The sequence below is a fragment of the Danio rerio genome, chromosome 4 (genome assembly GCF_052040795.2).
Source record: "Danio rerio strain M-AB ecotype USA chromosome 4, GRCz13ab, whole genome shotgun sequence".
Lineage (NCBI taxonomy): Eukaryota > Metazoa > Chordata > Actinopteri > Cypriniformes > Danionidae > Danio > Danio rerio.
Genome location: NC_141024.2, coordinates 39,948,914 through 39,970,748, shown reverse-complemented (window position 1 = coordinate 39,970,748; position 21,835 = coordinate 39,948,914). Strand labels below are relative to the sequence as shown.

Genomic DNA, 21,835 nt, shown 5'->3' with positions numbered 1-21,835 from the left:
CTCCTGTTCAACCTTTACATGCTCCCTCTGAGCCAAATAATGAGAAAGAACCAAATCTCCTACCACAGCTATGCTGATGACACTCAGATCTACCTAGCCTTACTGCCTAATGACTACAGCCCCATTGACACCCTCTGCCAATACATTGATGAAATGAGCAATTGGATGTGCCAAAACTTTCTTCAGTTAAACAAAGAGAAAACTGAAATGATTGTGTTTGGAAACAAAGATGAGGTTCTCAAGGTAAATGCGTACCTTGGCACTAAAGGTCAAACGACAAAAAATAAGGTCAAGAATCCTGGTGTGACTCTTGAGTCAGATCTGAGTTTTAACAGTCATGTCAAAGCAGTCAGTAAATCAGCATACTATCATCTCAAAAACATAGCAAGAATCAGATGCTTTGTTTCTAGTGAAGATTTAGAAAAACGGGTTCATGCTTTTATCAGCAGCAGGGTGGATAACTGTAATGGACTCCTCACTGGTCTTCCTAAAAAGACAGTCAGACAGTTGCAGCTCATCCAGAACGCTGCAGCCAGAATTCTAACCAGAACCAGAAAATCAGAGCACATCACACCTGTCCTCAGGTCTTTACACTGGCTGCCAGTTACATTCAGAATAGATTTTAAAGTATTATTACTGGTCTATAAATCACTAAATGGCCTAGGACCTAAATACATTACAGATATGCTGACTGAATACAAACCTAACAGATCACTCAGATCATTAGGATCATATAAACTAGAAGTTCCAAGAGTTCAGTCAAAGCAGGGTGAATCGGCTTTCAGCCACTATGCCCCTCGCTGCTGGAATCAGCTTCCAGAAATGATCAGATGTGCTCCAACATTAGGCACATTCAAATCAAGACTGAAAACACATCTGTTTAGCTGTGCCTTTACTGAATGAGCACTGTGCTGCGTCCGACAGATTGCACTATCATGTTTTTCTCTTCTTCTTCATTCTTTTATATCACATTTTACCTGTTTTTATGTTTTGTTTTGTTTTTACGCATTTTTATTATTTGTTTTTATTTTTATTTTACTTGTTTCTTTTATTTTTGTTTATGTAAAGCACTTTGAATTGCCATTGTGTATGAAATGTGCTATATAAATAAACTTGCCTTGCCTTGATTTCAGAAGAGTTCTTTATTGTCGACAACAAAGGAGATTTTTCAGGAGGCCCCCATTAGCATCTCAGCCTGAAAATTCTGTCTCACTGATGTTCTGGCCTGCTTATATACAAGTCTGCATCTGCTCTTCACATTGTTCTATACTTGTCACACAAGATCCCACCTAGTTTTAACCCTTGACCCAAACCTGTTAACCATATATCTTATCCATCTATACGTATCTGTTTCCACATGTGTTGCTCTATTTTCATCCATTTCCTGAGACACCTTAGTTGTTTACTCAGGCTTTCTCCCAATCTCTTCTCATCCACTTCTTGTGACCCTTTCTAACTCTACATAGCACCTTAATTCTTTTAATGGTATGCAAGTCTACAAGCAGATTATACACATACAATTTGAATATATTAGGGATTTAACGGTATCAGAATTTCACGGTACGGTAATACCTCGGTATGAATGTCACGGTACGGTATTTATTGAATCATTTACAGGAAAAAACAAAACTTATGAAAATACTCCAAAAAAGTGCCAGAAGTGTCAATGACATACAAATTAGTCATCTATCTGTAAGCTTTGAAACAGGAACTTCAATTTTAATAACAAAAAAATATTAAACCATGTAAAAAAATTAAGTTTCAATTTAGTAGTGTTGAAAACTCATCACATTCAACATTTAATCACTCACTCACTTAGATAGAGATGGGTTTAAAGGAAAATTATCATATAAATATAATCTGGTAAAAGCTGGTATCTCTGGGTATTTACAATGTCCCCTGCAACAGAAAAAAACCCTCTCATTTGGGACTGAGGTTTCTGGGACAAGAGAGATATGACTTGGCCCAGGTTGACAGCAGTGGATAACGTTGTGCATTGTCTTTCCCCCACTTGAGAGGACAAACCATGAGTGAGATAAAGAGCTCATGTCTGCATCAATCTGAACAGTGTGCTGTGTTTCTGCAGTCCCCATGACTGATTATTATCGTATTGGGGGACGTATTCCCCAACTTGCAGGCACGTGCACACACAGGGCTCAACCTGTGCAGTGCACATGCCCTTTTTAGTCTTGGATAGAAAGTTCCCTTCCAAAATGATCAAAAGTGCCCCCGCGACGCGACATACCCTCCGTCCCCGCTTTACAGTACGTGCGTGACAACACAGCTGATAAGAACTCGCGCGACAACACCGATATTCAGTACGCGCGTGACAACACAGCTGATAAGAACTCGCGCGACAACACCACTATTCAGTACGCGCGCGGCGACAACACCCGCTTTAGGGTTTTCCAGCTCTTTTTGATCCCTGCTTCTAGCAGCACACTCCATTTCCGCATTACTGGATCTGTAGCGACAACAGACCGCAAGGGATTATGGCCAAGCATGGGCTGATGGGAATTGTAGTTTCCGGTACCTCCCGTTCGCTTCATTCGCCTAAGCAAATTTTCTCAGAAGACCTATAGTTTTACCGAGTCATGCGACTACGGTAATATCGAAAAAAATTAATATTGCGGAATGACGGTATTTACAATACCGTTACATCCCTAGAATATATAGATTAACTTCACACTTTAAAGAGTATAAAATCCACTTCAACACCTGTCAGACAGAATTGCAATTTAGAAATCAGAGATCATCTGGTTCATAACTGGTTCTCTGCCCACCCATGTTTTTTAGTTGTTTATCTCCCCTTCCATATTCTCCATTTCTTAATCCTATTGAGGACTTTTTTTTTCCTAGATGTAAAGTGTATGACCGAAATCCACACACATGTATACCCTTTTTCTCCAAGCTATAGCAGTTGATGCTTTTCGTGGCTGGATTCAACATGCAGGGTGAAATTTCCCCCACTGCTTGGCCAGACCAAAACAGAAAAGAGGATGCTGTAAAGCTGTTTTTTATTATTATTATTTTTTTTTTACTGTGACCGTATTTAGTAAATACTTCTGTTGATGGTATATTTAGACAACATTATCTGCAACTTTGTGTTGGTTGGGATGAACACTGTGTACGCTGTTTTTGTGGGGAAAATACAGTGAAATATATTTTGGTATTTGTTTGTTTTGTATAAAAACAATTTTCTGAAAAATTTTACAATGCACTTCTGTAGGTCTATGTACTGTCTGTAGTAAAGTGTAACACTGAACAGAAAAAAGGCTTACATAAAGTCATCATGATGAATGGAGAAGAATGTAGTGTTTTACATTAAGCACATCAGTGTTCAACTGATCCTATGAATGTCTATTTATGTGATGGCTTGTGTGTGTCATTTGAAAACAAAACACCATTTTGGGAAGAAATCACAGTGTTTTGAACGTAGAGTTTCATTTTGCAGAAGAATTGAAGAGTTTTGCCCAATGTGTGTGTGTTTTGTGATTTGTTTGTAGAGTTCTGACAATATGAGACCTGCTTTCAGAAAATGTGTGTAAACAACTGGAAAAAACTGTAATACATGACTTAAGGATGATATTCTGAGCTCAATTGTGTCTTCTTCCTCCTCACAGCAGACTTTACAGCTTGATGTGGTGTATTATGTACAATGTCTTTGCTCTGTACGCTTCTACAGATGATATTGAGTCCTTGTTGAGTGTGTGTGCTGATGTGATCAATAAGGAGAGCTGATCAGGATGTGTGTGTTCATCACTGCTGTTGACATGAGCAAAAATAGCAGTCAGCATCTTCACAACACAAAGAGATGTGTGATTGTCCAACTGTGTGATGTGGACTATTGCTGTGTTTGTAGATTGTCTGGCTGTATGGTGACAGAGGAAGGCTGTGGTTTTCTGTCTTCAGCTCTGACTTCAAACCCCTCACACCTGAGAGAGCTGGATCTGAGCTACAATCATCCAGGAGATTCAGGAGTCAAGCTGCTCTCTGAACAACTGGAGGATCCAAACTACACACTGGACAAACTCAAGTATGTGGAGCAGCACTGGCCTTGTGCTTTTACACTGAATGGCTTTAAAAAGACACTAGAAAGCTCTTTTGTGATCAGCTTCAGTTTTCTGTGAGGGTTATGGGGTGAGGACAGACAGAAGATACAGCTTGAGTATTCCAGTCATGTCTATGAAGAGCAAATCATTGAGTGTGAAATGAATCTTCTCTGTAAATGTTGGAGTGTATTGGCTCAGTTACAGTGACATTAAGCGGGACACACTGTACAGTTTCAGCATTTGAGCTGAGCAGAGAAACTTCTTCCTCCATTTCTGCTGAAGAATCCTACAATATCAGGTCAGGAATAGGGTTGGGGATTGAAGATGGATTCAGATTCTGGAATCAGACACTTGGATTAATGTTCAGACTCTTGTTCTAAAATCAACATCTGGATTCCTCTTCTCTGTGCACACATGTGTATTTTTCACTTGCTAATCTGTCAGGAACTTGGGCGCTGGCGAGCAGCTTTAATAATCTGAACATAGTTTAGAGATGGACTGCAACATGTGCTCAAAGGCTGCATGTGCTGAAGAACGATGGCAAAGCTAAGTGTGATCACTGTAATAAATGAATGTTGCAGCAGGGTGTCTCTATCAACATGAGCAGTATCTGCGCTCGCTTCACCAACAGCAGAGGAAAAGAACGCACTGTGTTACATTCATTGTGCATCCCGGCTCAACCAACAAGTGTTGTGTGTTTTAGCTCAAGAGTTTGGAGCGTGTAGCTGAGCGGCTCAGTGCTAGCTTTAGCTTATTAGCTGAGGGGGAAATTAAACAGCTCATTCTCTCCATCTGTGTGTGTTTACAGTCTGGATCATGGAGGACACACAAGGATTACAGCAGGACCACGCAAATGTAGGACTACACACACTAACACACAAACTCTCTCACACACACACATGCATGCACTAACACATGCACACACACACACACACACTCTCACACAAATGCACGCATGCATACACAGACACACACACTCTCGCACACAAACGCACAAGCACACTCACACAAACAGACACACATGCGCACACACACACACACACACACACAGTCTATCTCTCACACACACACACACACACACACACACAGTCTATCTCTCACACACACAAACACACACACACACACACACACTCTCACACACACACACACACACAGTCTCTCTCTCACACACACAGCCTATCTCTCTCTCTCTCTCTCTCACACACACACACACACACACAGCTGTGGTTATAAATGTGTGTGTTCTTGTGTTCAGATGTCTGTTTCCTCACTCTGGATCCAAACACAGCACACACTCATCTCAAACTGTCTGAGGAGAACAGAGAGGTGAAGTGTGTGAGAGAGAATCAGCCGTATCCTGATCATCCAGACAGATTTGATGATTATTATCCTCAGGTGTTGTGCAGAGAGAGTGTGTGTGGACGCTGTTACTGGGAGATTGACTGGAGTGGTTATGGTGTGTGTATATCAGTGTCATATAAGAGCATCAGGAGGAAGGGAGGAGGTGCTGAGTGTGTGTTTGGATATAATGCTCAGTCCTGGAGTTTGATCTGCTCTTCCTCCAGTTTCATATTCAGACACAATCACACACACACTGCTCTCCCAGTGAAGGCGCTCAGCAGGAGAATAGGAGTGTTTGTGGATCACAGTGCAGGAACTCTGATCTTCTACAACATCTATAGAGACACAATGAGCCTCATCCACTCAGTCCAGACCACATTCACTGAGCCGCTCTGCCCTGGGTTTGGGCTTTATTATGGATCATCAGTGAAACTGAGCTGAAGACTGACGAGAGATTTACCCAAAATCCTCTGCAGGAGCAGTCAGCAGCAGTGAAATGATCTGGAGTCTCTTCTGTGGGTGTGTGTGTGAGAGAGAGAGTTTTTGTATGTGTGTGCGCGCGACAGACTGTGTCCACATGCGTGTGTGTGTGTGTGTGTGTGTGTGTGTGTGTGTGTGAGAGAGAGAGAGAGAAAGAGTCTGTGTTTGTTTGTGTCTGGGTGTGCGTGCTTGAGTGTGTGTGTGTCTGTGTGTGTGTGCATGTGTTCACTGCAATTTGTGTGTGTGTGTATTGCTGTGTGTGGATGTGTGTGTGCTTTGATTTGTGTGTAGAGTTCTTTCAGAAAATGTGTGTAAACAATTGAGGAAAACTGTGAGTGGCGTCTCATTGAGAGATTTTGTTTATTTATTTTTATACGCAAGCAAAACATAATTCAGTCAACTGGGCAGGTTAGGGTAATTAGGCAAGTGATTGTATAATGATGGTTTGTTCTGTAGATAATTGGGAAAAACACATCGCTTAAAGGGGCTAATAATTTTGACCTCAAAATGTTTTTTATTATAATTTTTTTTATTAAAAACTGCTTTTATTCTTGACGAAACAAAACAAATAAGACTTTCTCCAGAAGAAAAGATATTATCAGACATGCTGTGAACATTTCCTAAATCTGTTCAACATAATTTGGGAAATATTTAAAAAGAAAAAAAAAATCAAAGCAGGGCGAATAATTCTGACTTCAACTGTAAATCAAACTGATACTGATTTGCATGTTTGTGTCTCAGATGCTCAATTATTGAATTTGTTTCCTGTTTAATTAGCTATATTAGTGTGTTTATTCATTCATCTATTGATATTTCACTCTGATTATTGATGTATTGAGATGTTACAAGTTGTATCATGACTGTGTGTACATTTATATCAACCTGAGTCACATTATGTTACTGTAAATAACCTGTTTTCTGTCTCCTGTTACTGTTGTTGATTAATAAATAATCAAATAAGACAAAATATTGTGTTCATGGGTTTATTGTGGACCTGTTTCATTCAGAGCCTTTACTGTGTTCAGCAGAATAATATTTAGATGCTCATTTTGAACTTACAGACTTTTATTACGTAGTCGTCATTGATCCCACACAAAAGTTTCTTAATAAATAAAGTAAAACTAAAACAATTCACAGATTTGATCATGTCATGCAGTTTTTGCAGAAATTCAGCAGTCACACTGATAAATCTTGCTTTTCTATATAATTTCTGAAAGTGTTGCTCACTTATAAATGTCCTTTTGTTCAATCTGTTCAGATTAATGTCAATTTATTAATTATCCTAAATATTTTAATGATTTCTCTGATTATAAACACATTATTCATATTTCTAACAATTATATGCATTTAAATGAGTTTTATAATGAATAAAAGTGTTTATATGAGTGTAGGGATAGTTTACAGTTTAACCCAAAGAATGACCAGTCTGGTTGATGAAGAAGAGCCGGAGTCAGAGATGTTAAAAAAATAAATTAAGTTTACTGAAGATAGTTTGCAGTTTCATTCGCAGAAGCCAGCTTCAACACTCGCAATGAGTTCCTAGGCCGCTCTGCTTACAGTTTCAACAATCGAACAATTATACTCTTTACACAAGTCCAGAAAGGGTGGGATCCAGGTAAAAAGTTCTCATTGGTTACAACAGAAATAGACAATTCCAAATACATGCGTCAAAGAAACATAGTATCTACTTCCAGATATGGATGGCCTTAGTGTGTGCGTCAAAGAAAGCATTGTATCTGTCTCCAGATATGGATGGCGACCTGATGCCTAGAGGTGAGGTCGCCCTAAGTTATTAGGAGCTGATCTCCAACCTGTAAAAAGCTAAAGCAGGAAAACAATAGACACAAACGACCATCTGTGTTAAAGACTCAAGGATGTTTCTTGTACGTTCAGCTGTGTTATCAGGCTGGTTCAAGACTGTTTCCATCAACAGTCTGCTGCAATATCTTTACTACACACAGTCTGTCTCCACACAAAAAGGAATTACATTACAATTAATTATACTCAAAAACAGATCAATCAAACAGCTATAAAATAATAGGCAATATATCAGGACAATAAAACAGCTGTCTTCTTCTCTGTATTGGACCTCCAGTCATAAGAACAGATGGAGAGAGAGAGAGAGAGAGAGAGAGAGAGAGAGAGAGGTCTCCATGACCTATGACCTGGTTTGTGTGTCTCCTGAAAACAAAGTTAAAATAGACAGGCAAAAAGAGAAACAAGGACACAGAACATTCTTGCAGTAAGCAGTTTTAACTTATTCGTTAGTTAAAATCAATTCACTGTTAAATACTGAGAAACAGAATGATTAAAAGGATAAACGTTGGTCCATGATGAGACGGATTGGAAAGCAGAAATCCGAATCCTTCAAAAAGTAAAGAAACTTCACTAATAAAAGCTGCAACACAAGACAATTGAATGGGCTTTTAAAACTTGAGGCCCTGGTATACTGCAAACTAAGCGTCCTAGAGCTCCACCTTCTTTGATGTGCGGTGTCTTCCCAGTGATGTCTCTCATTCAGGGAGTCAGACAGTGAACATCATCTAAAACAACACTAGCTACATGAATACACTGGAGAGAGTACAAATTTATCTGCACTGGTACAATCACTTGCAAAGAGATTTTAAGCTGCAGAGGAGCTGTTGGCCAGATGTTTATGACAGTTCTTCTCTCAGCCACCACCACGGTGTTTACGGTAAACGCGAGAAGCGCAACACATTTACAACCCCACCTACTGCAGTGTAGGAGTGTTGGAAAACAGTATACTGTCACTCAGCCTTTTCAAACATTATTCAGACATGAAACATCCTGTGCACAGAGAAAATTTTTGCTGCATTCATGTCATGTGTGCAACTTTTTTGTCTATGTGTTTCTTAAGCTGCGCCGAATGATTAAAACTCTGTAGACACTGATCAGATCTGTACGGTTTCTCTCCAGTGTGAATCCTGTTGTTTTCAGATGTGATAACTGATTAAACCTCTTGTCACAGTGTGAACACTTGTACGGTCTCTCCAGAGTAAATTGTCTGGTGCAGTTTCAATTTTGGAGCTGTAATAAGTCTTCTCACACTCAAAGCGCATATACTCTTTCACATCAGTGTGGATTTTCAAGTGTTTATTAAGGTTTGCTGATCGGTTGAATCTCTTCCCACACTGAGTGCATGTGAATGGTTTCTCTCCAGTGTGGGTCTTACATATTCAAGTGATGCAATTCCCAAGGTCAAAGTTCACCAAGCTTGAACCTTGCAAGGCAGTGAATTGCAAAACTTGATGCACAAACTTACGTTTCCAGTCTGACACATTTGCGTGCGTATGAATGGAAGTCTATGGAGAGAAAAGTCCGGTGTGACCACAGACCCCAATTTTATCCTCCTTACACTGGCTGCCTGTTAAGTTTTGTATTAAATTTAAAATGGTAATTCTCACCTATAAAGCTCTAAATAATCGAGCTCCTGTTTATCTTCTGTCTCGCTACAATCCAACTCGCTCTTTAAGATCTCAAAACTCAGGGCTTCTGGTAGTACCTAGAATAGCAAAGTCGAGTAAAGGAGGTCGAGCCTTCTCTTTCATGGCTCCTACACTCTGGAATAGCCTTCCTGATAACGTCTGAGGCTCAGACACACTCTCTCATTTCAAAACTAGATTAAAGACCTATCTGTTTAGTAAAGCATACACTCAATGCATCACTTAGCGGGTTTCCAAACAAGTTTCTACATCTTGCTTATATACACTATGAACAGCAGCTACGCTTATTATTCTTTTTTTATTTTCTTCATTTCCACCTGGGGATACTCATCCCGAGGTCCTCAGATTATGCGGAGTCACTGATTGGATCTAAGACCAGCGACGAGATGATCCCAAGGTTTCCATATCCGGGACCAGGCCGTATCCTGAGCTGCTGCTGCGCTGATGGTCGTGGGGAGTAGAGAACTTGAGACTGATTCCAGTGATGCTCCAGGGACAGACGAGTCTTCGCTGAGGCCAGCTTCCAGCCTCCACTGCTGAGACTGAAGCTCTGCACAAGACTTTTGGCCAGCGGAGAAATTAAAATGGTCGTGCCCAACTGAGTCTAGTTTCTCTCAAGGTTTTTTTTCTTCACTCTCCTATCGGTAAAGTTTTTTTCCCCTCTCCGCTGTCGCCACTGGCTTGCATGGTTCAGAATCGGTAGAGCTACGCATCAATGGATTTGCTCTTCAGTGTATGGACTCTCAGTAATGATTTAAACCAGTCTGAACTGAGCTGAACTGGACTTAAACACTAAAAACTGAACTACCCTGATCCAATTTATTATGACCATTTATGTAAAGCTGTTTTGACACAATCTACATTGTAAAAGTGCTATACAAATAAAGATTAATTGAATTGAATTAATTGCAAGTGAATGGTTTCTCTCCAGTGTAGCGCATCATGTGTTGATTAAGGGATGATGATTGTCTAAAACTCTTCCCACAATGAGTGCATGTGAATGGTTTCTCTCCAGTGTGGATCCTCATGTGAATCTTAAGACAGAAAATTCTTCCAAAACTCTTCCCACACTGAGTACACGTGAATGGTTTTTCTTCAGTGTGGATCCTCAAGTGTTGATTAAGGTGTGGTGATTTGTTGAAACTCTTCCCACACAGAGTGCATGTGAATGGTTTCTCTCCCGTGTGGATCCACTTGTGTTGATTAAGTTGTGATAAGTAGTTAAAACTCTTCCCACACAGAGTGCATGTGAATGGTTTCTCTCCCGTGTGGATCCACTTGTGTTGATTAAGTTGTGATAAGTAGTTAAAACTCTTCCCACACTGAGTGCATGTGAAGGGTTTCTCTCCAGTGTGGATCCTCATGTGTAGATTAAAGTTTGATGATTGGCTGAAACTCTTCCCACACTGAGTGCATGTGAATGGTTTCTCTCCAGTGTGGATCCTCATGTGTTTATAAAGGGATGATGATTGGCGAAAACTCTTCCCGCACTGAGTGCACGTGAACGGTTTCTCTCCAGTGTGGATCCTTATGTGTTGATCAAGGTGTGATGAGCGGTTGAAACTCTTCCCACACTGAGTGCATGTGAATGGTTTCTCTCCAGTGTGGATTATCATGTGAATCTTAAGTTTGCTTTTGCTTGCCAAAATCTTTCCACACTGAGTGCAGGTGAAACAATTCTTGTCTCTCCTTTTCAAAATACCATCAGTCTGTAAATGAGTTTTTTCCTCAATTTTGACATAATGTTCCTCCTCTTTCCTCTCATTCTCTTCAATTAGGTCTGAAATAAATAAATAAATAAATAAAAGATTAGTTTTCATCAAGTCTAAAAATCTCTCATCAAAAGCTGAAAAGTAAAAAGACACTGGAAACATTGGCTACACACACTTATTTTGATGCATGTTAAATGTAAAATAAAATCAGATCATATTTTGTTTAGTCATTAACATGTACACATTTAAGCAGATTAAATTCATCTTTATTTATCTACTGCTTTTACAATGTAAATTGTGTCATAGTCGCCTAACATAGAAGTCATTGTAAATTGAAACGCTGTCAGTCTAGTTTTCAGAGTTTCTTACATAATTGATCATAAAAGTAATTTTGGTCACATTGATAAGACACAGATTTGAAAGGTGTAAATGGTGTGACGACCCTGGTATTCTAGTTTGGATGTGGCAGATCCTGATAAGGTGCCATGGTTACTCCCCAATTGGTTCAAAGCATATAAATGCGAAAGTGAGCTAGCTTCTGTAGGATAGTGTGGCTACTGGCCATCCTCGCATCAAGACCATCTCTTTATTTTGGCAACATTATGGTTTTGTTTGGCATTATTTATACGTGTAGCTAAAGTTAGTTATTTTCTTCATTTTCCCCTAGACATTTGTTTGTTTCTTGATTTGTTGTTTTATTAGTTGTGTATATTAAATAAGTTGCATATATAATTTTTTTGTTGTCTGAGCTCTTTTATGTTGCAACTCGAACGAGGGGGTCGTAACAATGGCCTATTTTTATTTGTATATATTCATTTACATTTAGTCATTTAGCAGACGCTTTTATCCAAAGCGACTTACAAATGAGGACAAGGAAGCAATTTACACAACCAAGAGCAACAAATTATATATTCATAATTACAACAAAATGTTTTTCTAACATTTGTTTAGCAGACAGGGAATACTATGGATAGAATACTATGGATAAGATACTGTGGATAGAATGAAAGAACCGACAGGGGAAAGCAAAGAAGGAGGTGTTTGTTTCTTTATTAACTCATGGTGAGATAAGAGAAACATACATCCAGTTAGATCATTTTGTTCTCCTGATCTGGAATACCTTATGCTTCGGTGCCGACCACACTGGCCACCAAGAGAGGTCACAGCTGTTATAATTACAGATGTTTGCATCCACCCTCAAGCCAACACAAAGAAGGCGCTTAGGGAACTGAATGGGAGCATAAGCGAGCAGGAAACCACACACCCAGAGGCAGCGTTTATTGTTACAGGGGACTTTAACAATGCCAATCTCAGGAAAATCGCTCCAAAATACTATCACCATATCACCACAAACATGCGTGGTGACCGAATTTTGGACCACTGCTATTCTCCGTTCCGGGAAGCCAACAAATCCCTCCCCCACCCACCGCTAAGCAAATTAGATGACTCTTCTGTTCTGCTCTTTCCTGCTTACAGACAGAAACTGAAACGGGAACCACCCACCCTCAAGACGTTTCAAAGCTGGACGGACCAATCGAGTTCCATACTTCAAGAATGTTTTGATCATGTGGACTGGGAGATGTTCCGTGCAGCTTCTGATGACGACATTAAAGTTTACTCAAGACACCGTTACATGCTTCATCAGAAAGTGTATAGAAGACATGGTCCCAACAAAAACTGTCCGTATCTACCCTAACCAAAAACCATGGATTTATGGCGAAGTTCGAACAGCCCTATCAGTGTGAACCTCCGCCTATAAATCCAGAAATGCTGAGGAACAAAAACAAGCAAACTACAACCTCAGGTAAACTATCAAAGCAGCAAAACATCAATACAGAGATACAAGGTAGAGGGGAGAAGTATGTGGCAGGGATTTAATTACATCACAAACTTTAAAAGTAACAAACCCGCCTGTATGAGCCATACATTGTATATTGGCGATTGGCCACAAGGTGTCAGTACGACACTATATAACTGTGGCTTCACTGCATGGAGGAAGACAGTGTTGGTAGGAAGCACACAGTTTTTGACCGTATTGTATCATCTCGTAATTGAAGGTAACAGAGAAGTGTGCTTTTAGATAAAGGAAAGCGATTGAGTAATTCTGTTGATTGGAAGTTGATTGGACAATAAATATGTTTTTATTTGCATCTATTTGCTTACGGACTCTGTCTTTTACGCGTTAAAAACTTGCTCACTCTACCAACAATAGCGGCATTGGTAAGCCGCTACACCGCCAATGTAAACATTTCTGCATCTCTCCCGGACGAGCTCAACTCATTCTACACTTGCTTTAAAGCCCAGGACAGCACCCACACACTGTGCGCTCCCGCGGCCGATACCGAAACCACCAGCACACTCTGTTTCTGTAGCAGACGTAACGAGATCTTTCCGGAACATCCGGAAAGCTACGGCCCAGATAGCATCCCTGGACGTGTACTTAAAACATGCACACACCAGCTAGCAGGGGTTTTCACGGACATCGTTAACCTCTCGCTCTCTCGGTCTGTGGTTCCCACATGCTTTAAGACAGCTACTATTGTGCCCATACCGAAATAATCTAAAACCACATGCTTAAATGACTGGCGTCCAGTTGCTCTGACACCCATCTTCAGCAAGTTCTTTGAGAAGCTGTTTAAAAAGCACATCTGCTCTGTACTGCCTGCTCACACTGACCCTCTGCAATTTGCTTACAGGAATAATCGCTCCACTGATGTTGCAATTGCTTTCACCTTGCACACTGCTCTGTCTCACCTGGAAAACAAAAACACATATGTGAGAATGCTGTTTGTGGACTACAGCTCAGTATTCAACACTAAAGTGCCTGCCAAACTAGTGGTGAAGCTCTAAGCTCTGGGTCTACACAGCTGTATGTGCATCTAGATCCTGGACTTCCTGTCAAGCAGACGCCAGGTGGTCAGAATGAACAACATGACCTGATCCACACTGATGATCCACAGAGCTGTGTTCTCAGTCCACTCCTGTACTCCCTGTACACACGCGACTGTACAGCCAAACACAGCTCCAACGTCATCGTTAAATTTGCTGATGACACAACAGTGGTGGGCCTAATCACAGATAATGATGAGATGGCCTACAGAGAGGAGGATTACACTCTGACGCAGTGGTGTGAGGAAAACCACCTCTCACTCAACATCAGCAAAACCAAGGAGCTGGGAGAAGAGAGAACACACCCCCATCACCATCAACGGGACACCAGTGGAGAGAGTCAGCACTTTCAAGTTTCTTGGAGTACACATTGCTGAGGATTTGACATGGACTGCTCACACAGACGCAGTGCTAAGGAAGGCACAACAACGCCTGTTCTTCCTCAGGCGTCTCAGGAGGTTTGGAATAAGCCCTCACATCCTCCGCTCGTTCTACACCTGCACTGTGGGAAGCATCCTGCGTGGCTGTATCACCACCTGGTATGGAAATAGCACCAGCAGCAATCGCAAAGGCCTACATAGGATTGTGTGAACTGCTGGACGCGTAGTAAGAGGTGAGCTTCCCTCCCATCACGACATCACCAGGCAGTGCATGAGGAAAGCCAAGTGAATTATAAGCGACTCCAGCCACCCAAGCCATAAACTTTTCTCTCTGCTACCCTTAGGCAAATGGTTCTGCAGCATCCGGTCGCGCACCAGCCGACTAAAGGAAAGCTTCTTCCCTCAGACTATCAGGCTGATGAACACTTAATACCCCTCAATGCACACCATGTACATGTAGCATGCACTGCACTTTAACCAATACATACCTAAAACAATACTGCCTACAACTATGGGTACACATATTCATTATACATATCGCTGTCAACAATTATAATGCTGCCAAATTATTTTGTACTATCTGTATTTTGCACTGTTGTTATATTTGCACTGTCTGTATTTTGTACTGTCTAGAGCCAGCACCTAAGCTTTTCACTCATCATAGCACACGTGCTGCTGATGATGTGACAATAAAAGTGATTTGATATTCATGGCCATTTTTTCTTCATTGGCCTTTATCATAGCAACATTTATATATATATATATAAATATATATATTATAGCCATGACAGCATATAATCATGCAAGATACTTCTAAAAGATACACTAAACCTCGAGAAGACTCCTCTTCTGGACCAGGCACACCACACTCTATGCAGCAAACCAGTGGATGACAAGGAACCGCCATGCGCCTTCGTGATTAAATGCCACTACTTTTCCGAAAAAGGATATTTTGAAGAAAGCCATTGAAATAAAGACAACAGTACACTGGGCTGTGAATGACAATACAAATGTTAATGTCGCTCTCCGGTTAACTTTTAAATAACCACTATAGCACATGTTGGTTGTTGTTATTTCTAGTTCTCAAGTATATTTTGTCAGTAATGGGGTCGATTTGTCATAAAACATCAAGAGCTGTTCAAATGGTTTTGTTTTATACGTGAGGTCCCACATGGTCAGCTAGCTAAGAGTGCGAGTAGGTGGAAGTGTGTGTAAGTTGACACCAAGGTTTCAATCTTGTGTTGTTTCGTGTTTATAAAAGTGTATGTGCGATCACACCTTTTTTTCCTTTTTTTTCTTTCCTCTCTCTCTCTCCCCCACACATCCCCCTACATACAAAACCCACAGATACCTTTCGGGTGCTTCGGATGCTTCTGATAAATGTTTTCAACAGCCCATAAAATGGGTGAAGTAAAGACAAACTTTACCAGTTGGAATGTGCGGAGGCTAAATCACCCAATAAAACGAAACAATTAAAATCAGTTAAAAACAGTTCAAATCCGATATTGTATATTTACAGGAGACACATCTGTTGAAAAAAGACTATTCTAAACTGAATAGAGGAGGCTATACACCAATATATTATTCAAACTTCAATAGCAAAAGTAGGGTCGTTGCTGTACTCATACATAAGAATGTACAGTTTGTCATTGAGTCAAATGTGCTGGATAAAAATGGCAGATACAAAATAATCCAAACTTTTAACATGTCTGTGGTCCTGGCCTATGTGTATGCTCCTAATTGGGACAATGTACACATTTTCAGTGATTTATTTTCAATTTTGCCTAGTCTTGACACACACAATTTAATTTTAGGAGGCGAACCTCCTGAATTTTATTCACCTGTGCATTAAACCTATTCCAGGATTGACCATTTTCTCCTGGACAAGCAGTTACGTCCCTTACGCCCCATTCACAAGGGGCATCAGCATCAACGCTTCCTGTTCACTTTGAATGGGTGACGTCAGGCGTTGCCGAACTGCATTGTGGATTCGTCGACGCTGCTTCAGAGGCATTGTTCGCTGCAAAAGTTGGGACTTGATCAACTTTTCAAGCGGCGATGGAAGCATCAGCCAACAGATCGCTGTATGCAAATACACCAGCTCAGACTGTGGCCTATTGCTGACTAAATTCATTGGCTAACGCTGCTATGACGATCACGTCAGCCCCAACTTCAGACACGCCCTCTGTCAACGTTGACGCTGAAGCCCCGTGTAAATGGGGCATTAATGTCAGCAGTAGAGTATGGTAGTATTGTTATTTCGGACCATTGTCCAGTCTCTCTAAAGCTATGTTTTCAGGCAATGGAATCCTCCAACATACATGGCGGTTTAACTCAAGACTCTTGGCAGACGACGATTTTGTAAAAGTTATTGATGCTTAAATTTATTTCTTCCTTGAGATAAACGAATCCCCAGAGATAAGTTTGAGCATCCTATGGTATACTCTGAAAGCATTTATAAAAGGACAGATTATTTAATATCAAGCTAGCGCAAATAAAAGAATGTCAAAATGGCTTACACAGATTATGAATTAAATAATACAATTGATCAGCTACACTCAACATCACCTTCCGAAGAGCTCCATTAGAAAAGACTCCTTCTGCAAGCGGAATATGCAAGTGAAAATGCAGAGAATCTCCACATAAGATCACGCTAGATTCATTATGAACATGGTGAACGAGCTGCCAGGTTATTGTGTTACCAACTGAAACAATCCTCAGCAGCTGGTTTTATAGCAGCAGTTAGTAAGGAAGACGGCAGTATTATTACTGATTAACAGGGAATTAATGATCAATTTAAACACTTTTATAAAACCCTTTGCAGCTCTGAGGTAAACCAAATTGGACGTATTGAGAGCTTTTTCAATTATTTAGAATTGCCATACCTTTGTGATTCAGATCAGTTGGCATTAGAAGGAAATATAACACCTTCTGAAATTGAAAATGCAATTAAAAAATTAAAAACCGGAAAAGCACCAGGCCCTGATGGCTTCCGGCCGAGTTTTATAAGAAGTTTACTGCCAAGCTTACACCACTGTTGTGCAAGGTATTTAATGAAGCTCTTCTTTTGGAGACAATTTTTTTAGGTACTTTCAAGTCCATAGGTTCGTTAAAAAACACTTCTCTCCTTCACTGAACCAACCAAAAGCATGTTGGATAGATGAATTGGTAAATATGGACTCATATCAAAGGGGTATGATGTCCATGTTATATGAAGTGGTCTAAAGAACTGCCTCCACTTGCCTAAATTGTATAAAACAAAAATGGGAAGACAGACTGGGACTAGAAATATCAGATACAGCCTGGCAATATGCCATAGAACTGGTACACTCATCCCCTGTATGCATTAGACAAGGTCTTCTTCAGTTTAAGGTGCTTCTTAGGCTTCACCCATCTAGGAGCAAGCTGGTAAAAATGTATACAGGGTCAGATTCATCTTGCCCCAGATGTGGTTTGGAGCCAGCAGATCTGATGTTCTGGCGATGCCCTAGATTACATAAATTTTGGGCCAATATTTTTAGATCATTTTCATCTATATGTAATCATGATCATTGCCTTTTCTTCTTTATTGGCCAGACGTCTGATTCTCCTAAGATGGAAAAAAACAAACTCACTATCCCACAAACATTGGATATTAGAATTGTTATCGAAACTCGATAAACTAAACTCGAGCACCTTAAGTACATCATCCGAGACTCTACAAAAAAGTTTTAGAGGTTTGGCAGCCTTTCCTCTCCTACATTGAACGCTCAGAGGTTATTATATCCTTGGTGAGTGTTTATCCCTAGTTTCCTAATTTATTTTATCTATTTTTATTAATTAATTTATTTTTATCTTTCACCCTTTTTCTTTATGGGGTGTATGTCTGTAGCTATGTACCATGTTAATTTGTTGTTCAATATGTGTGTTGTGGAAAATTTGAAGACTTTGGAAAAATCAATTAAAATAGTTGAATAATAAGAATGTAAGCAGTACTAAAACAGTTTTTAGAAGAGTAATAATCCCATTAATCTAGTTACGGTACATGTCTCTGTCGAAGGTCTGTTAATTTAAGCTAGTTATTAATTAAAGAAGAACAAGCCTTTCTCGTACGTGACTTTGTTCTTTGTGTGACTGAAATGTAGGTAATGGGTAAGCAGGATGAGAAAAAATTATATATTCTTCAATTATATATTCCTTCTATGCTAATCAAGGACTTCTGAGACATTGCAAGCATGAGATAGGTCCTCCTGGCTTGGCAGAGTTGATCACAGCTCCAGTACACATCTCTGCCATTTGCTTGCAGTAACCATGTGCTTTTCACCATACACAATTCTTCTGCTTGTGATCTTCCTTCAAATAGCTTTATCATGTTTGGTGTCATTTGACAGTTTATGACTTAAGCGTTGTAGTGCTAAAATCAACAGAGACATTGATTGCTTGTATTTCAATATATTTACTATTGTTGAGTCATGGCCTGAGGAGAGTATGTTAATGTTCATCTCACCCACTTTATCTCCTCTGCTGTGCTCTCATGTTCAGTTCGTTTTGGGGGTTGATTTTCACTCATGTTTAACAATGCTTTGCTCAGGGTATAATAAGGAACGGTAAGTGTTGATCTGGGAGAATGGCTTTTACTCTGCATTTCCCGCACAAGGCTGCATAGCCTCATTTGCTAACAAAGGGAGTTTCACTGTCTTTGTTGCTCAGCAGTGCAAGTTACAGCTAATTTCTTTATACAGTTTGTTAGTTTGTTTCATTCTACTGTCTGTATATTAAAACATGTAACTTAATAAACAACTTTACCTGCTTTAACCTTTGAGATTCTTTCTCTTTATCAATGATAATAACAACTTTGATGGAGTCAGATAAATAATGGATTTAAACACGCCATCCTTCAACTGCTTTCTGTTTCCGACTATTTGTTCAGAATCGCAGCATAAGCTCCAAACCTTACACAATGGAGTTTGCATGTTCTCCCCGAGCTGGGGTGGGTTTTCTCTGGGTGCTCCGGTTTCCCCCACAAGATCAAAGACAAGCAGCATTACACTGTTTTAAGGATCTAAAAATTTATTCTTTAAAAAGCAAAAAGATTTTAATGGCGGCGCCTGCTGGTACGTGAAGAATATGGTCAATATTGATGAACTTCACACTCAAAAGTTTGCATATCATCAGCATGCTGTAATCCATTTCTTAAGCAGAAGTCTTTTTTAGACTAGTTTGTTGGCCAGTTGTAGTCAGTGCAATGCTAAACGTTATTGTTCCACTATAATTTGTTTTGTCTCACATTGTCCCACAACATCATCATATAGTCTAGAATACTGTACAATGTTTTATAATAATTAATTATTTTAGTGTCCATTTTTATTCAGCATATTTAAAATTAGAGTCATCCACGTTTTCTGACATACTTTAAATCAGGGTTTCTACAGATGTCACCAAGTTAAATTTAAGACTTTTAAAGACATTTTAAGACTATTATGAATGAAATTTTAGACTATGGAATTTTTCAAATGGCCCTGATGAAAAAAGATTTGTATATGTCCTACCAATAAATATTTTATATATAATATTTAATAATATTAATGATATAAAAATATTTAAGATATTTCTTAGCAAAAGATCTTAAATATTGTGTAAAAACAAGAGAGCTCGACTTGGATCCACACACTTTTTTTCCAAAATAAGCTTTCTTTAAAATAAAAAAAAACTAATTAACAAATGTTTTAAAATTTTTAAAAACTATATTAAACTAAATCCATTCAAAACAATCTGTCCAGGTGGATATCCTCAGCAGTCTTTACCATTATGATAAATAGAGTTAAAATGACCTTTTTAAATAAAGGTTGAAAGTTTTATTGAGATGGATTGTTGGTGATTGTATGGGTTTTGACCAAATTGGGTAACAAAACATGAACACAGGAAAATGAAGACTTGTTTAAAAAAGATTTAAGACCTACAACACAATATTTCATTAAATTTAAGACTTTTTAGGGGCAAATTTTAGATTTTGGAATTTAAAACATTTTAAGACTCCGCGGAAACTCTGTTTAAACACAATAGCCCTGATAATTAGTTATTATAATAAAGGTTTAATTCTAACTCTGATACTATCTTTGAGAACTAGTAACAACTACTAGAAACAAGTTTAAACTCATAAAGAAGTTGATGAAAAAAAGGGAATTGTGATCTACCCGACATATGCAAATGGAAAGTACCAAGCCAACACTATTACTGTAATAGCAGATATCTTTTATGAGAATACTGTAGGTTAAATATTGTCAGCTCGGGTGAACTTTTTTAAAATTGATTGTTATTATTTATTTTATATAGCGCCAGTGCTCAAGGGTGCTTTACACACAGTAGGAGAACAAGAAAAGCAATAACCTTAAGAAGGTAGAGAAAATGGGAGACTAATAATACTTAAAATAATGACAAAAGACATGAGAACAAGCAACAAAAGAAACTCGTTCCTGTCTTTCAATGAGTGCTTATGTGCATTTAGGAGAACTAAGCAGCACACTCAGGGCTGCAACATGGATTTAATTTAGTATTATTATTATTAAAATATATCTGAATGAAAACTAACTTGTTTGTTCCTGCGGATCTTCCTGTTTGACTGTGAATGTTTCTTCAATCTTCACATCTTCACTCTCCTCTTTAATAAACGCCATCTTTATAACAGTGTGGAGATCAGTCGCTTCAGCAGGAGTTTTTCTCTGTGTCTGGACACTTTATCCTGTTTAAAATGAACAAAACAATAAACAGAAGCAAAATAACTTCTCTTCAACACTTGCTTCAACAGTTTCTTTATATGAGAGTGATAAACAAAAATAAATCAGGTAAGTCTGAGCAAGAAACAATAGCCACAAACAAATGACCTAATAAAAACTAGTTCTCCATTTCTTATATATATATATATATATATATATATATATATATATATATATATATATATATATATATATATATATATATATATATATATATATAAAATGTATACTTTTTTTGGAATGATATTATGCTAGTAAATAAATAAAACCTTCATTAAAACACTTAACGTTACACACATTTATGTTGTTCAAACAATTGCCCTCGATTTCTGTTATTAAAATAGTACTTCGTTGCATAAAGGATTAAAATAATAGTCAACCGCAGGTATATGATATCGAAAGAAAAACCTGAAACTTTAATCAATCGGTTTATATTTGTGTTAAGCTGTGAAACAAACCTTACTCCAGTTGAACTGCAGCGCGGAAGCGGCGCAGCCTTATGACGTCACACAACACGCCAAAATAAAAGTCTTTTTTGTTCAGCTTTTTTGCCACTTACTGTTGCAGTCAGGACATCATAAATTTCACACCCCTTTTCACATCTCACACAACATATCTGCTCTCTCTCTCTCTCTCTCTCTCTCTCTCTCTCTCTCAAATACACAGACATTCAGTATTTGAAGTTGATCAAAACTTTTGATCCAAACATTTTTACACAATTTTGATTTGTTTAATCCACTAAGTCTAAGTTTTTTTTTTTTTTTC

General features: G+C 39.0%; 2 protein-coding genes across 4 annotated transcripts in view; one reads left to right on the top strand and one right to left on the bottom strand.

The window, feature by feature from the left end:
* Nucleotides 1-8,065, top strand: part of LOC148680568 (NACHT, LRR and PYD domains-containing protein 3-like) — a 34,130-nt gene extending 26,065 nt beyond the window's left edge. For both annotated transcript variants that reach the window (XM_088650147.1, XM_088650146.1), the window contains exons 8-10: nucleotides 3,863-4,036; nucleotides 4,861-4,907; nucleotides 5,308-8,065. In XM_088650147.1, the coding sequence (XP_088506273.1) occupies nucleotides 3,863-4,036; nucleotides 4,861-4,907; nucleotides 5,308-5,834 (748 nt within the window). In that variant the 3' untranslated portion in view covers nucleotides 5,835-8,065. The remainder of the gene's footprint in view (nucleotides 1-3,862; nucleotides 4,037-4,860; nucleotides 4,908-5,307) is intronic.
* On the bottom strand, nucleotides 7,331-21,579 carry LOC147845136 (uncharacterized). Of its 2 annotated transcripts, none has more exons than XM_088650677.1 (3): nucleotides 21,368-21,579; nucleotides 20,887-21,036; nucleotides 7,331-11,117 (listed from the first exon to the last, which is right to left on the bottom strand). In XM_088650677.1, exons 2-3 carry the CDS (start codon nucleotides 20,969-20,971, stop codon nucleotides 10,240-10,242), a joined length of 963 nt encoding a protein of 320 aa, XP_088506803.1. In that variant the 5' UTR covers nucleotides 20,972-21,036; nucleotides 21,368-21,579; the 3' UTR covers nucleotides 7,331-10,239. The 2 variants fall into 2 exon arrangements, with proteins under 2 accessions (XP_088506803.1, XP_088506802.1); XM_088650676.1 differs by having other exon boundaries at nucleotides 21,529-21,579.
* Nucleotides 21,580-21,835: the final 256 nt, after the last annotated feature.

Coding starts and splice junctions, on each gene's coding strand:
- LOC147845136 (XM_088650677.1), bottom strand. CDS start 20,971: ATGGCGTTTATTAAAGAGGAGAGTGAAGATGTGAAGATTGAAGAAACA. Junction 11,118..20,886: donor AGATCCGCAGGAACAAACAA/GTTAGTTTTCAT, acceptor TATTTATTTCAG/ACCTAATTGAAGAGAATGAG.